This window comes from Macaca nemestrina, chromosome 1 (genome assembly GCF_043159975.1).
Source record: "Macaca nemestrina isolate mMacNem1 chromosome 1, mMacNem.hap1, whole genome shotgun sequence".
NCBI lineage: Eukaryota > Metazoa > Chordata > Mammalia > Primates > Cercopithecidae > Macaca > Macaca nemestrina.
This window is the reverse complement of record NC_092125.1, coordinates 6,665,979-6,683,289: the sequence shown is the minus strand read 5'-3', so window position 1 is coordinate 6,683,289 and position 17,311 is coordinate 6,665,979. Positions and strand designations below refer to the sequence as shown.

Sequence of the window (17,311 nt, the reverse complement as noted above, 5' to 3'; positions counted from 1 at the left end):
TTTTTAACCTGGTTTTTTTCTTTTTCTTTTTTTTTTTTTTCCTCAATGCCGACCAGCAATTCTATTCAAATAACTTTTCACCAGTAGCAGGTTTCTAAGCTAAAGAAAGGTGTATTTGGCCAGGCACAGTGGCTTATGGCTCATGCCTGTAATCCCAGCACTTTGGGAGGCAGAGGTGGGCCAATCACCTGAGGTCAGGAGTTCAAGACCAGCCAACATGGTGAAACCCTGTCTCTACTAAAAATAATAAAAAAAAAATTTATCTGGGCATGGTGGTGGGTGCCTGTAATCCCAGCTAGTTGGGAGGCTGAGGCAGAAGAATGGCTTGAACTCAGGAGATAGAGGTTGTAGTGAGCTGAGATCATGCCATTGCACTCCAGCCTGGGCAACAAGGGTGAAACTGTCTCCAAAAAAAAAAAAAATTTGTTAGGTGACCAAATGGAAATGACCAGCTATATCATTTCCAACTCCTAACCAGAAGCCCGAAGACTCTTTCAGAGTTACTATATTAAGGAGCTCTTCACCATGCTCTATTCTTTCAAGAAGCACATCCTCCCATTCTTAAAAACAGGAAAGAAATGAAAGACTACACTAAGGTAAGTACATTCAGCATGCCCAGTAGCTCATCTCTGTCTGCAAATCTTTTTGCCTGAATATGTTCTCCTCAACACTCACATTTTGCCTAGGCATATCAACTTCCTTTCCTTCATCTTGATACCAACTCTGTGACAGTTATTCTAAACCCAGTACAAAAGTCAAGTAACGTGAGATATCCAAATAGAAAAACAAATAGCCTAATAATAAAGACAACTATCTGAAAGCCACAGAGGGCCGGGCATGGTGGCTCATGCCTGTAATCCCAGCACTTTGGGAGGCCAAGGCAGGGGGATCACTTCAAGTCAGGAGCTCAAAGTCAGCCTGGCCAACATGGGAAAACCCCGTCTCTACTAAAAATACAAAACTTAGCCAGGCATGGTGGTGCATGCCTGTAATCTTAGCTACTCAGGAGACTGAGGCGGGAGAATCACTTGAACCCAGGAGGTGGAGGTTGCAGTCAGTCAAGAACGTCACCGCACTCCAGCCTGGGTGACAGAGCAAGACTCCATCTCAAAATAAATAAATAGGCTTGGAGTGGTGGCTCACTTCTGTAATCCTAGCACTTTGGGAGGCCAAGGCAGGCAGATTGCCTGAGCTTGGCAGTTTGAGACCAGCCTGGACAACAAGGTGAAACCCTGTCTCTACTAAAATACAAAAGAAATTAGCCGGGCGTGATGGCATGCACCTGTAGTCCCAGCTACTCGGGAGGCCGAGGCAGGAGAATTGCTTGAACCCGGGAGGTGGAGGTTTCAGTGAGCTGAGATCGCACCACTGCACTCCAGTCTGGGTAACAGAGCAAGATTCCATAACAAACAAACAAACAAACAAACAAATAATTAAATGCCATAGAGGGTAAATACCTGCCTCTTTTGAACTCCTTCTTGTACACTGCTCATTATTGATGTTTTGTCAATATAAATGCTAGTTATCAGCGGGGATATTCTACCTGTTCCATGCGGCCCCTGCCTTTCTTTCTTCCTCCTTTACACTTAGAGGACATGATGCCTTCTAATTCATCTTGTTCTATTGTTAAAGAAAATGGGCAGAGAGATAGTAAAGCACTCCTTTTCATAAACCACCTTCAACAAAGCTCTGGGGATTGTTGTCTTGTTATTACCTTGTTTTTGTAACATTCCTTAGAGTGAATAAAAGCCACAACCATGATGATAATTAATTTTCAGTTTTTGGCTTATAGGATACCCTTATGAATAAGCCCCCAATAGGCCTGCACTCTTGGTGTGACCAGGAAGTCAGCAGGATGAGAAGGCAGGAACTACTTGGTGGCTTATTGGGAGCAGCACCGTGAGCAGGCTGATCAGTGTGGAGAAAAAGCATTTGAAATGAGAGCTAGGGACTCCAGAGATAAATGTACATTCTTCACACGTTCACACTCCTGAAACGCCCCACCAAAAGTTAGCATCAGCCTTGGAGCGCTGGATTATTGAAGCATTTCAATGCCTATCTCTCCATGCTTCCTTCTCTTCTTATCCATCTTTTCTTGGTTCTCATGGGAGATGTTTTATTAGTATGAACGAATGGGCTGCTGTTGGAAAGTTCCCAAGTCAGTTTTTGAAGGAGATTTGAAATCTCAGATAATAGTGTCTTGGCTCATGATGGCTGACTATGGAAGACCCCTTTCCCACGCACAGGCCAAATATTCTGAGCGCGCGCGCGCGCGCACACACACACACACACACACACACACACACACACACACAGGTTGGAAAATAATGCCAAATGGGGAACCATGGAATACAAATGGAATTATGACTGCCAAGTGCAGAACATGATTCTCCAACAACAGACCACTCATGCTGGAAAGAAAAGAATGACAATATCTGTATGTACAAAGAGAGTATCTGTACGCGCATGCATGCAGACACATACGCACACACTATAGTAGGATACTACATAAAGTCACTGCACCACTTAGCATGCCTTGTCATTTGCTTAGTAGCAGACTTCTCTCCATCATCTGAATGAGAGTTTACAGGCCAGGGTTATAATTAAGGATATTTCAGGAGTTTTATAAAAAGTTCACGTGAAGATGTTTCATCTTCACCAAAACATCTGTTTTGAGATTTTACTAGATATATTAAATGACTATCTATTTCTCTTTTAGAGCCTTTTAAGAGTGGAGCTGGTTGGGGCTGAAAATATAATATCATTTTGAATATACTTATGAGAAAATATCTTCAACATGTTAGGAAGGGGCAGAAAACCAGATGAGCCTGGAGTATTCTGTAGTGCCACAGCATAAGGAAGTTCCCCCAAATAAGAGGATGTGGGCATGCCCAATGGACACAGGAACTCACCTAAAAGAGCTTCTCATGACCAAAGCAGGAACAACTTACAGAATAATAAAAGTAACATCGAACTGGGTTTTACCTACAACATAAGATAAATATCCCAGGGTTCCACTGATATAAACAAAGGATTGAATAAATAGATATTGAGGGAAAATAGATGGATCTTCCTTACAAAAAAATTACAAAGAATAAATGCAGCTACTCCCTAGCCCAGGAGTTGCTGAATGTGGGGATGTGGGACTTCATGTCCAGCTTCAAAAAATTAGAGTGTAGAAAGGGAAAAGTAGTAACTCTACAGAGAGAAACCCGGCAAACACTAGTTTCACCAAACAATAAAGATTAGCATCATCAATGTGGTATAAATAGCATGTATGCCGTGATATGATGTAACAAGAAGTGCACTTTACCTCTGTGGTCCTCCATCCTAAAGCCCATAATCCCAGTCTAATCATGAAAAAAAATCCGACATACAGAAAGTGAGGGACACTCTATAAAAGACCCGACCCGGATGCCTTTAAACTGTCAAGGTGGTGAAAAGTAAGGAAAGCTTGAGAACGGTCATGGACAAGAGGTGACTCAGGACACACGACAACTAAATGCAATGTGGTATCTTGGATGAGATCCCGGAACAGAAAAGGGACGTTAATTTTAAAACTAGTGAAATTCAAATAAAGTGTGGAGTTGAGATGTTAACACATTAGGGGAAACGAAAATCAGAAGAAAAGGTGTATAGGAGATGTTTGTACTATCTTTGCAAATTTTCTGTAGCTCTAAAGGTATTCCAAATGAAATTTTTTTTAATAGAAAGATACATTGGGAATCTCACAGGTAGCCTCTTAGCAATGTGTGCACATGTCATGGACATATCATGGATTAAAGCAAGAGGATTTCAGGGGATGGAAAAGTTTGGAATCAGTTCAGTCAGAAGTCATAGTAGACGATTCTTAATAATCAAGGCTGGCCAGCCTTTAAGGGTACTTCGGTGGGTTTGACCAGGTGCGGTGGCTCACGCCTGTAATCCCAGCACTTTGGGAGGCCAAGGCGGGTGGATCATGAGGTCAGGAGATCGAGCCCATCCTGGCTAACATGGTGAAACCCCGTCTCTACTAAAAATACAAAAAATAAAAATTAGCTGGGCATGGTGGCGGGCGCCTGTAGTTCCAGCTACTCGGGAAGCTGAGGAAGGAGAATGGCGTGAACCCAAGAGGCAGAGCTTGCAGTGAGCCAAGATCGTGCCACTGCACTCCAGCCCAGGTGACAGAGCGAGACTTCATCTCAAAAAAAAAAAAAAAAAAGAGTATTTTGGTGGGTTTGACACATTCCCTGCTGCAGAGTGTCTTACAGTCTCTGATCAAGTGCACTCAGCCAGTGCAGGGCAGGAGCTAAGTAATGAGCCAGCAGATTCAGGCAAGGCAACAAGCTAGAACAGTGTACTCAGAAAAAATTTAAAAAGTTAATGTTCTCCTCTAGACTAATGAAAATGGAGCTATATGGAAGTTGAAACTCCCAAAACAGTCCACTGTGAACAGTAACATTGGATATTGAAATAGATCACTAAAGTGACTCCATTTCCCAAGTCTCAGGAGAAAATCAACGAAATCTCAACCTGTGGAATGGTTTAGATGCAGCCTTGTATATTACCTTCTTCATCTGACAATTGTAACTGTGTGAATGCCTATTGGGTAGCTTCTCATGCAAACCTGAGGTTTCTTTCCACGGAACTCTTTTTTCTTTCTTTTTATTTATTTATTTTTTTGGAGACAGGGTCTCACTGTTGCCCAGGCTGGAGTGCGGTGGCACAATCATGGCTAATTGCAGTCTCGCCCTCCTGGGCTCAAGTAATCCTCCCACGTTAGCCTCCTGAGTAGCTGGGACTACAGGCATACAGACACATGCTACCACACCTGGCTAATTTTTTAATCTTTTGTAGAGACAGGTCTCACTATGTTGTCCAGGCTGGTCTCAAACTCCTAAGCCCAAGCGATCCTCCCAGCTCAGCCTCCAAAGTGCTGGGATTACAGGCCTGAGTCACCTGTACTCAGCCTCCAGTGAATCTTTGTTGCATATAACATCTGTAGCATTTATCTAGCAGGTAGCATATGCCATCTTATTCTTTCACTCCAGTGTCTCAGTCCTGTCTTACTCAACACACTTTCATTCATTCCTTTACCTGCTGTTTCAATAATCAAGTTAATCAATATTAGGCATCTACCAGGCACTGCACTTGGCATTAACAGTACATTCTTATAAGATACCATTGCTGCCCTCAAAAACTTTCCATTGAGGGCAAAAGATAGACAATCAGTCAATTAAAAAAAAAAAACAGTATTGTTAAGAGTTATAACATGCTGTCCATGATGTTATGGGACCACACAGGAGTGACACCCAACCAGGCTTTAGGTTTAGAAATGATGACATGTAAGTTGAGTCTTGAAAGACAACCAGATCATAAGTAACCTGACGCCAAAGGCCCGCTCATATATACTGAATGTTCCAAAGTCTGAAGCTCAACTCCCTGTAGGCAGTAGGTATTGGAATGTTTGTTAATTATAATTATACTAAGAAGGATAATATGAATCAAGACCATAATAATGGCTTGGGTCCAAGATACAAAGAGCAGAATTCCAACTCTCAAGTAGTCTTTGGAATTTTCCCTGTTCATTCTTGTGTCCATCATGCCAATCACAATTTCTGGCACATCCCTGGCACTCAATAAATGTTTCCTGAATGAATGAGCTTGCTCAGACTCACCAGATCCAATACAACAGAAAGTCTTATGAGCTCTTATTTTACAATACTTCTTGCATAGATGCCTCATTAGTTTTCTACTTCCATCACCTCTTTTTACTTCCCTTTTCACAATTCCTATATGGACCACTAAAAGAGATGTTACACTGCTCTCCACAATTCTAGAATCTCATTCCTCAACACTGCATGCCACCAGATTTTCTGAAACCTGAGCTTTCCAAATAAAGTATCTATTCAAATATCTCCCCTTTGCTTACAGAATAAAGCCCAGTATCTTCCAAGTCCTCAAGCCCATTAATCTACCACTGTGGGTGTTTTTACACCCAAGTCTTCCTTAAACAAACTCTGTCCCCAGATATACTTGTTCAGTCACTGCTCTCCCAGACAAGTTTTTGGCTGTCCAAATTCTGCTCGAAAGTCTTAATTCAGACCAGTCCTACAACCAGCAGCTCTTCCTCCAGGTCCTTAAGCCAGTACAAACCATCACCAAGAGTGAAGCCTTCCTTGATAACCTTCTCTGGACAAGGAATGATTTAAGGTCTCTGAAGCAAGAAGGTCACAATTCACTAAACAATTGCTCCTGGAAGGAACTCCAGAAAAGATAACTACTGGTTACCAGGCTTAATACCTGGTGATGGAATAATATGATACAACAAATCCCCGTGACATGTGTTTACCTACGTAACAAACCTTCACATGTACCCCCACCGCCAAGACCTAAAAGTTGAAAAAAAGTCAAAAAGAAAAAGAAAAAACAAAAGTTTTATCTGTTTTATCTTCCCTCCTATTGAATAAAATAATAGATGTTCTACTAAAAAAGAGAATTTATTAAAGAGTGAGTAGTTTAGTGGGAAAGGCAAATAAAGATCCAACTAGATACACTGTCTTATGTGCAATGGGGTAACAGGGAAGGTTGTCTAAAGCCGATGGGGAGGTGAGGAGAGGGAAGGACCCAGGAAGCCATACAGGGGAGATGACAAGCAGCAGTCACCCACATGAAGACAACAGTGACTGAGAACATCAAGGCCAAAGACCTCCACGGGTTAGAGAAAGTAGGACAGGAGAAGCATAGTCTGAGGAGGTATAGCTGGAGAGAAGCAGTAAGCAAGGCTAAGGGCACTGTAGGCATTTTATTTATCTTTTGTAAACTATCATGGAAATATACATAAAGATGCAAATCTTCGTGTATAGCTCTGTAAACGTTTACTTTGTAACCAACACCTAAAAATAGAGATAGAACAATATTAGCTCCCTGGAAGCCTACTTCATGCCCATTTTACCCTCAAAAGTAATCACTAATTCTGAGTCCTACCTAGCTCCCAGCTTTAGCTTTGCCTGGTGTATGTGTGTGGATGTGGGTGTGTGGGTGTGGGTGTGTGTGTGAAAGAGAGAGAGAGAGAGAGAGAGAGAGAGAGAGTTTCACTACTGTTGCCCAGGCTGGAGTGCAATGGCGCGATCTCGGCTCACTGCAACCTCAGCCTCCCAGGTACAAGCGATTCTCCTGTCTCAGCCTCCCAACTAGCTTTGATTACAGGCATGTGCCACCACACCCAGCTAATTTTTTTGTATTTAGTAGAGACGAGGTTTCACCGTGTTGGTCAGGCTGGTCTCAAATTGCTGACCTCAGGTGATCCACCTACCTCGGCCTCCCAAAGTGCTGGGATCACAGGCGTGTGCCACCACACCTGGCCAGCTTTGCCTGTTTTTTGACATAAATGGAATCATACTATCTATGTCTGTCTTCTTTCATTCATTACTATGCCAGAAAGAGTCATCCACATTATTGCATGCAGATGCAATAGATGCATAATCTCTTTTCAGTGCTGAATGTATTACACTGTATGGATAAGCTACAATATATCGTCCATTCAACTATAGTTGAATATTAGGGATGCATCCTACTGTGAACAACTAAAATAATGCTTCAGTAAGCATTTGTGTATATGTCTTCCATTAACCTGAGCACACATTTATTTGATATGTACACAGAATTTAAATTTTATAGGTTAAAATATTAAAAGATGTGTTTAATATAGTAGATACTGCAAACAGTTTTCCAAAGCAGCTATGAATGAAGTCCTACGAGAAGTTATGAGAGCTACAGATGTTCCCCATTTTCATCAGTACGTTGGTCACTGTCAATTATTTATTTTAATTTCAGCCATTCTTGTGTTTGAATAATGGTGTATAAATTTTGTGTGAATTTTTACTTCTTTGATAACTAATGACATCAAGCACCTTTATGCATTTACTGCCCATCTGGATATCCTCTTTTGTGAAGTTCCTGTTCAAGTGTCTTCCTCACTTTCCTGTTGGGCTGTCTATGTTTTTCTTATTGATTTGTAGGTGCTCTTTACATATCCTGGATTAAAACTCTTTGTCAGAGTGTGTGTTAAAAATATATTCTTCTAAAGTAAATTTTTTATATATATATCCTTCTACTTTGTGACTTGTCTTTCATGCTGTTAATCAAATATTTTATGGACAAGAGCACTTCTAATATAGTACAGTTTACTAATCTAATAAATTAGGATTATTAAAACAGCTTCAAAATTTTTCCTTAGTCAACTTAATGAAGACATTTTTTATTATTATATTTGTTCTAGAAGCCTCATTGTTTCACTTTCCAATTTAGGTTTACAACTCATATTAAACTGATTCATATTAAAACATAAATGAGTATGTATTTTTAATGTGGATATACAACTGACCCAGCACCCTTTTCTGAAAAGATTATCTCTGTTCCACTGCATTACAGAGTCACTTTTATCATAAATCAAGTATCTATATCTGCACAGGTCTGTTTCTGCACTGTCTAGTTTGTCAATTGATCTATTTGTTTATCCTTGCACCAACACCACACTGCTTTAATTAATCTAGCTTTAGAATAAGTTTTGATACTTGGAAGCAGGCTTTGTTCTTCTTTTAAAAGATTGTCTTGGGTTGTTGGCACTTTGCATTTCCATATGAATTTTAGAATCATTTTTCAATACACACACACACACACACACACACAAACTTGTTGACATTTTAATTGGAAATGGATGTACTCTATAGGTCAATTTAGGGGAGAATTAAAAAGAGGTCTTACCAGATTTTATTAAATTTATTCCTAAGTATTTGACATTTTTATGCTAATGTAAATGATAATTTTTTAAGTTTTAGATTGGAATTTCTAATAACTAAATTTTGCATATTGGCTTTGAATCCAGTGGTCCTGATAAATCCAGTGACAGTATTAATTCATTAAGTATATCTGCAGTATTTTTTTGTATTTTCAAATGTACACAATCATATTGTCTGCTAACAGTGACAATGTTGTTACACATTTTCAATTCTTATATTTTTATTTGCTTTCCTTGCCTTATTGTATTGTCTATTACTTCTGTACAACGCTAACAGGAAGCGATGACCGTGGACATCTCTGTCTCACGATCTGCACAGATAATTTTTCAATAGTTCACCATTAACTGTGATTCTTTTTAAATAAATTGTTTATCAGAATAGTGAAGATTGCTTTTATTTCTTGTCAGTTGAGAATTGTATCATGCATGGGTACACAATTTCATCAAATCCTTTTGCTTCCTCTATTGAGATAATTGTATGGTCTTACTCTTTTATTTTATTAATATGACAAAATATAGTAATTGATTTTCAAATTTCATATCAACTTTGCATTACTGGAATAAAATGAATTTTGTTATGATACATTATCATTATGTATGACAGAATCCACTGCTTATTTTTTTAAACTATACTTTATCATCTAAACAACCAGTCCCTTGAAGGCAGTATTCTTATACTATTAATAGTTTGCATTTTTCTATTGAATCATAACACTGCAATTATATTGTAACTCTGTTTATACAACTAAACATCTTCAGGGAAGGGACCCTGCGCTGGTCTTTGTATTTAATAACATTGTTAATAACACAGTATATGTCAAATAAGTGCTTGTTGAATTAAAGACCTCACAGCTTCCTAACACAGTATCTTTCACGTGAAAGCTACTCAGTCAATATCTGGTGAGAGATGAGTTTACCAGTTGGTACTTTTTTTATGTCAATGAGTCCCATCTTCTCAACTTCACTCCTCATGTTATTGTTGGATCAGACCTAACAACATACTAGCGGGAGCACAGTAATAGCTCAAGTCAGTGAAACACAAGACTCATGGCCTACTCGGGAGGATAAGGAAATATATTTATCACCCAATGGTCATGACATCCAGTCCCATGATGCCCAGGCAGGTAGTTCAACTTGGGCTGACTTCAACTGTCAGGCACAGCAAGATTTTCCAGTGCAGATAAGGCTACCTGGGAAAGTCTGCCTCATTCTTCACTTAATTCCTCTCTTTCAGAAGGGCTAGGTTTGTGATTTTGGAAATTGGGCTCATTTTTCTCTCTTCCTGAGAACAATTTAAATGTGCTTTTTTGGTTAAAAGGGCTATCTCTTAACAGCCACGGTTTGACCTTTCAACTGCACCTCAACATTTACGTTGTACCCTAAACTTTTAGCACGTAGTCTGTGCAGGTATGAATCTTAGGCAATTGGGTAATTTTAACGTCCTCAATATATACAGTTTAAGCAACACTTCTGGTGTGAGATCTTGCCACAGACTCCACACCTGTCTAACTATGCCATCTATCAGTCAATTCAGTAGGAGAACGTAACTTATTACGACTACTGCCATGTCCCAGAAGTTCAAAGGACTCATCGGATTTATTTGGAGAAGAACTAAAAACTGTTACTTAAGTTTAAACCTGAGATAATTATGGAAGTCTACAGAAAGAAGTAAAAACTTTTAGAGAAACTAGCCAGAAATTGGCATGTAGTTATTATATGGAAGAAGAGATGAAAAAGAAACCTTAAATGCAATCATCCAGTGCTTCTAAAATTAAATACATTAAATATGATATATCCCTATCATTATGTTAAAATAAGTCAAGCCACACCCAAGAGAGTTCAAAGAAACCAAAGATTCTTCAAAAGACACTGCAATGTCAGCCTGCAGTGAGAGAAGTCCCTTAGTGGGTGGATATATGTTGACTGTAGTGGTGACCAGGACAGTGATGGACATGTCCTGAGATCCACTGGAAGACACTCACGAGACATCTAAACTTTCATGTCTTGACTGATGAGTTGGAGGCAGAGAATCCTGCGTGCACCTATAGCTTGCCTATGTTGTTTATCTAAAACCGCAGGAAATGATCCCGGTAAATGTTAATGTTCTTAAGCATTTGCCAGACTGTTTGTTTGTTGGATTTTTAATGGAACATTTTAAAGATTCATTCCCTTAGGTTGAACTCTGTCTTCTGGCACTTTACAAATCCACTCTGTGGGGTACAGTATTTTCATGGATCTGCTCCGTGGGACAAAAATGGCATTACACAATATGAGCCTAGACCACTGTGACCAAGTGTGCTCCAATCCATTTATCCTTTGCTCCTCGTGTAAATAATTTATTCCAGGAGGCAAATGTGCACGTGGCATTTATTTACTATTCACTGGTAACATAAACTCTATTTAAGCAGGTGCAAATTCACACTTAGAGGAGACAATCATTTTTTTAAGCGTGAGGCACTTACTAAATAAACCACGATACTATGGCTCACTACAAGTGTGAACATTAAGGATTCTGCTTTTATGCTTTACCAAATCTGTCTTCGGCTTTCTCTTTCAATTTTAAATGGGCTTTCTGAGACATCTTGCAGATAAATGAAATGTTGCTTGACTTAATTCCACCAGCACAAGTTGGGAAGAGAAGCAGAGGTTGGAGACAGGATAAGGAGTTGGTCTCTGCTAGCGGGATCAGCTAAGAGAGTGAGAACCAGAAAAGTCAGCCTCGGAATGGCCAGCCAGGGAGCAAGCAAGGGCTCCACTAGCCAGGAAGAGTCAGGCCCCCAGAGGATGGATGGGAAGCCAGGCAAAGAGACAGTATAACAGGCCCAGGACAGTGAGCCAGCCTTGCCGACCAAAGGACCTACTCACTTAGCATCCAGGATCATCATGCAGGCTGATCTCAAATCTGAAATCTGGAAGCTCTTTGGGTGGAGTGGGAGGACTCAGCCCAAGAGCCAGGCAGCACCTGAGAAGTCCATTACACCTACAGTTATTGTGTGTTGAGCATTTAACCCAGGCCAAACACTGCGCTAAGTGCTTTGTATGCTGCAGCAGACTTGTGAGAGTTGGTCACAGATGTTCTCTTTCTTCTGGGTCTTAGTTGGATCCCCTTGTGCTACTCTTGAAGCGAGCCTTGACCATGAACTTTTCTTTGGCCAATACACATGAGTCATATGAATGGATGATTTCTGGGTGGAAGCATTGAGAGCCTAAATCATTACATGATTTTCCAACTGCTCTTTAGCTGCTGTGGCAGCCACAAAAAATATCAGAATGGAGCTTCCATCGGGCAAGGCAACCAAGATGAGGATGGTCCCCAGCCGATAGGCACAGGTGAGATATGTGAGGTGGAAAGTATACTTTTGTGGTGTCCAAGTCTCTGACATTTGGAGAATGTTCGTTCCTGCAGTACAGACATGGACTGTCTTGTTTCATCACGGCAAACTAGCGACTTCTCTCAGGGGGAACACAGTTGTGCATCTTGGTAACTGGGAGCCCTTTGCCCACAGAATTAATAAGAAATGAAATCAAAGTCTAAACCCAGGTCCCTCTCACCAGAGCCCCTACGCTTAACCACACTTTGACAGGAGCTAATTGAATAAGCAGGAGAGAACATAAGGCATCTCCATCTTCATAAATAGCACCAGGAAACCTCTGTACAGTGTAGCTGGCATAAAACCAGGCAAGAAAGTAGAGTGGGCTTTGCATCTCTCCCCCTTTAAAAAAGAAAACTGTTCAGAAAAGCATATAGCACCAAAGGATGCCAGCCTAATGCCATGTTATCCTCTGGGATAGTCATATCTTATTAAATGAGTACCTCCAAAGCAAGCCAGTCCTAGGGAGGCTGCAAGAGCAGGGGTGGATTAGAGGGTCTGGAAGTGGTCCCTTGCTCCTCTTGCTTTGCTGGACCAGAATCCTTCACTTTTACGTTAGACCTAAAGTAAATACAGGATCCTACAGAGAACAGAACTTCCACTGTTTCCCAAGCCTAATGCCTCCCAGAGTTCTAGACATTACGAAGCAGAACAGGAAACAAAAGATTTTAACAACCAAGAGCATTACTTGTAACTAGTAACACAACATTCTGTATATAGCCAGCAATTTTACTTTTTCCTGAAATTTCCAAGTGGAATTCAAAGTCCAGCATTCTTGTTACAAAACATGACTTCCTCACAGCTTCTAATTCATTATTTTAGTATGAAATGATTCCCTGTATACATTTATTTCTTAGTAAGTATTCATCTTAAGTGTCGACCAACCAGTGATAGGAACCATATTTAAAGATTGATTCCAGTCCTCAACTAATTTGGGTCATTTTTTTCTTGTCCAAGCTAAGAATTGGTCCAGTAGCCTTTAAATCAGAAAAGAAGAAATAAATTATTCTCACTTTTAGCAAAGTGGGTGGAAATCCATTCTTTAGTTGCCTGCTTTATATCACATTCTTGACTTTCAGATTAATCTGTCCCTCTGAATTCTGGACAGAGCCCACATACTGCCACATTTCATTTCAGGAAATTCTGTTATTATGATGACCAAATATGTGTGTCATTTGAAGTCATAACTTATTTATTTCCTTAATACTTAGATTGGCTTTTAAAGCACCAGCAAAATAACTGAGTAGGCTGTTTTCAGGCATATGATCTCCATCAGGATTATTAATTTATTTTTTCAACATAATAAAAAAGTGGCCATCCATTTGATTAGACAGACCAGAAGAGTGTTTTTAAACTGCCATATATCTCCTTTGAATTTCACATGACACACTCATCCTAATCCCTGCAACATATGAATCAGAAGGTGTCACATATGTTCAGAATGTTGTTTACAATGAAGTCAACAATACATTTTCATGCTTTCTGTAACAATGATACCAGGTTACATTTGTTATAGGTTTTTGACATCTCAAACATAAATTTCTATTAGCAATTACCATCAAACTATGTGAAATATCATAGTGCATTCAACATGACATATATTATAAATACCTAGCTCTTGAATTCAAATAAAATTTACATTTGCATACTAATTTAATTTTTCATAGCACTTTTATTAATATTAATTCATTAAAAATGTTTGTGGATATTTCAAAGGAGCAAGAGAATACCACCAAGAAATTTATTTAAAGTCCCCTTTCTAGTTGAAAGGGGGTGTAGAGAAAAACATCAGAAGAGATATATGCATCTCTCATTAAATGTAGTTGAAAAAGTAAAACAAATGCTACACTGATTTAAATATCAAATGAGGAGAGTGATTTTTAAAAAATGAATGCAATGCTCTCTTTTGGAGTATCTGAGTGAAGAAGAAAGCATAGATGCTCACAGGCTTTCAAACAACCACATCTTCCTTTCCCTGGTCTCCCATCCTCAGAGGAGGTTGAGTATCCCATACTCATGCAGAAAGGTAAGGCTGCTATGGCCCACATGGTATGACTTGATACTTTCAATGAAAATCTAAAAATGAGAAAGCATTTAAGTATAATGCGTGCACCGCTCATGACTCAAGACATAGTCATAGAAGGCTGCACTACTGATTTTCAGTAAGAGAATAAAGGAAATAGACCAGCTAAAAGCACAAACTGCAAAAGAACACACATTCAGAGTGAAACTAAAAAGAAGATATGTTCTATCACCCTCCCAAGGCTAGACTGTTATCCCTGATACTAAAATCAACCACATCATTGGTTGATTACATGCTCTTTGCATGTAATACATAAAGATGCTGTTTGCCCCCTTTAAACTAATGTACACCACCAGCCCCTTCACTAATTCTGGAGCGGGCATGTTTAATGGATACTGTAGCCTTTCAAACAGCTTGCCATCCTATAAATCTTCAGCGACTTCCATGGTCTTAAGGATATGAGGCATCCTTTTGACATTAGCAAATGGCTGTCTACACACAAAACAGTGCTGTTACCCAACTCAAAGCTTCATTTTAGAGCTTTCAGTGACTTCATCAGGCCCTCAGAAAGCAGGCACAGACGTTCCTTTCAGATTATTATAATAGAGAAATGCCCCTTCTTCGCACGTTTCCTCCTGGGAAGAAGACTGTTGGTGCCGCAGAGCCCAGGAGGAACGCTTTGGGGGGCAGATGGGATGCAGGTCGGTGCAGCAGTTGGAAATGCGTGACTTCCAGGAGTTCTTGGTCTTATCTTTTTTATCATTGTTGGCGTCCTGACCCAAATACAAGGAAACCTCCACATTCCATTAGCAGACTCAATTTGGATTCTGCAGCTCTGCAGGGAGAAATAGCATCTTCTCCTTAGCTAGTTGTGCTGCACTCTTGAGATAATTCTCTTAGTTTAATTTTAACATTTGGTTTAAGAATATGCTGATGGATCAGATTTGAAACTGTGGATCCACTAAACGCCTTTTTAGAAGGTTTTTGTTTTTTTTTTTTTTTTTTTCTTTCTTTCTTTCTTTCAAAATGGCAAGCCTTAGGAGCTCAACTCCAGAGCCAATTCACTTCGCGTGAAGTAGGCACTCCTTGGGAACAGAGGTCCCTTCTCACCGGCTCCCACCCTCCAGAGCGGAGGATTTCTGGGGAGCCCCACGATCCCTTCGTTTTTAGCCTTTCTCCTTGCAACGCGCAAATCTCTCCCTAGTTGGGCTCAAGTAGAGAAGATCGCCAACTGCTCATCCCAGCGGACACTCTGCAGAAAACTCTAATGGCTTGTGCGCGGGTCCACGCTGGTCGCTAGCGGCGCCAACTTTACCCATTTGTTAATTTGTTAGTTTCTGGACTGAGTAAAACAGCCCCCAAAGACGCGGGCAAACGCCGCTCTAAAGCCCACTACCATGCAACGCCGGGTTGCTCAGAGCCACGCTGGTGGCACTTCCCCTTCTTGCTCATCCTGCACAGGCACCCCAAGAACCCCGTGCAAAAAAAAAAAAAAAAAAAAAAAAAAAAACCCTACCGGCAGACGCAGGTGGGCAGGTCGGGTGAGCAGGGGACCAAGAGCCTGAAAGGGAACCTGTCCTCCCTCCCCGCAGCCGGGTCATTAAGGCAAGAAATTGTAGGCAGAGAAGCCCCCGAATCCGACCTAGGACATGGGCGCCTGCCAGGATCCCCTCGCCTGGCCCCCGCGCCCCGCGCCCCGCGCCCCGCGCTCAGGCCACCACCACGGGGAGGGTGCATGCGGCAGGTGCCTGGCTGAGGCCCCCGGGAGCGAGTCGCCCTTACGTGCTCCAGCTTGTCTTTCCTCCGGAGCCAGACGCTGGCGCTGTAGTCCTGCTGCTTGACGCTGCTGTAGAAGTTCGCGCCCACTCGGGTCAGGCTTGGGGAGGGTTCCTTGGGGCGGCTTTTGAGCCTCATCTGCTCGAAGCCCTCATGGGGGGAGGCCGAGAGCCACTCGTGCTGCCGGATCTCCATCCTGACATGACCGGGCGGCCGCCGGCGAGCAGAGGACTCGGGACAGGCGCGCCGGGAGCCGGGCGCGGAGGGCGAGCGGGAGGCCGAGCGGGAACCGGAGGTGGAGCTGGAGACGGAGCTGGAGGAGCCAGCGGGCGCGGGGAGCGCGGGGTGCTGAGCGCCAGCGGGGAGCGCGGCCGGGCGGGAGGGGGCGATCGCGGGAGGCGCGGGGTGGAAGGAGGGAGGGCGAGGTGCGGGCAGGGGCGGGGGCGGAGGGGACGGACGGGGAGAAGGGGAACGGGAGGGGACAGGGAGGGAGGGGAGCTTGCTCCCAGGAGACAGAAGTGCCCGGTGCGGCGGCGACGTCGCCCGGCGGCTGCGGTCCCGAGCGGGCGCTCCGCTCGCCGGCTCCTTGCGGCACCGACTGGGACCCGGGCCGGCTCCCGGGGCGGCGGCGGCGGCGGGGGTGGGGTGCGGTGGGAGGGGCCGCGGCTGGCCCAGCCAGCCCGCGCCCGCAGGTTGGTGCAGTGAGGAGCCGCCGCCGCCCGCCGCCGGGCCGAGGGCTGCAAGCCCGGCCGCCGCCCCTCCCGCCGCGCCCAGGCCCGGGCGGCCGCTCTCCCGCTCCGCACCCGCCGTTCCGGAGCCGGCTACACCTCTCCCTGTCGCATCTTTACTGGAAAGCCAGCAGGCGAGGGCAGAAGTGAGCGCCGTCTCCGCGCCTCCTCCCTCCTACTGGCTGAGCGCGGGGATGGCTCCGGAGGGAGACACTCGGGAAACCACCTCCGCCCTTCCCCCAGCTCTATCCAGCGGCGCCCCCTCGCCCTGCCTCCGGCTCGCTTCGGCTGCGCCTTCCCCCATTCTGAAAGTTCACTAACTTCCCACCCCAAGGGACTTAGAGCAGACGGTGCCCAGCATTCCCCCCAGAAAATAGCCGAGAGACATGTGTTTTCTTGAGCCTTACACGCTCCTTTCATCCGAAGAGGTGGCGATGCAAATGCGCCCGGGGGCAGTAGCCCCTTGGGCAGGCATACGGGACCGGTTGCCCCCCAGCCCTCGGTGACCACCTAGAACCAGGTTCCCGGGGCCGCACCCAGCCTGATCCTGGGAGGGTGATCCATGGCTCCTCTGCAACACTCCGCTTGTGCAGTGACTGTTCCTTGGGTGGACGTGGCCCAACTGCTGTGCATG

General features: G+C 43.1%; 1 protein-coding gene across 1 annotated transcript in view; it reads right to left on the bottom strand.

Annotated features, from left to right (window-relative positions):
- Positions 1-16,550, bottom strand: part of LOC105474663 (phospholipase D family member 5) — a 418,259-nt gene extending 401,709 nt beyond the window's left edge. The window contains exon 1 of the mRNA XM_071073552.1: positions 15,956-16,550. Coding sequence (XP_070929653.1) covers positions 15,956-16,144 — 189 coding nt within the window. The 5' untranslated portion in view covers positions 16,145-16,550. The remainder of the gene's footprint in view (positions 1-15,955) is intronic.
- Between the last annotated feature and the right edge of the window lie 761 nt (positions 16,551-17,311).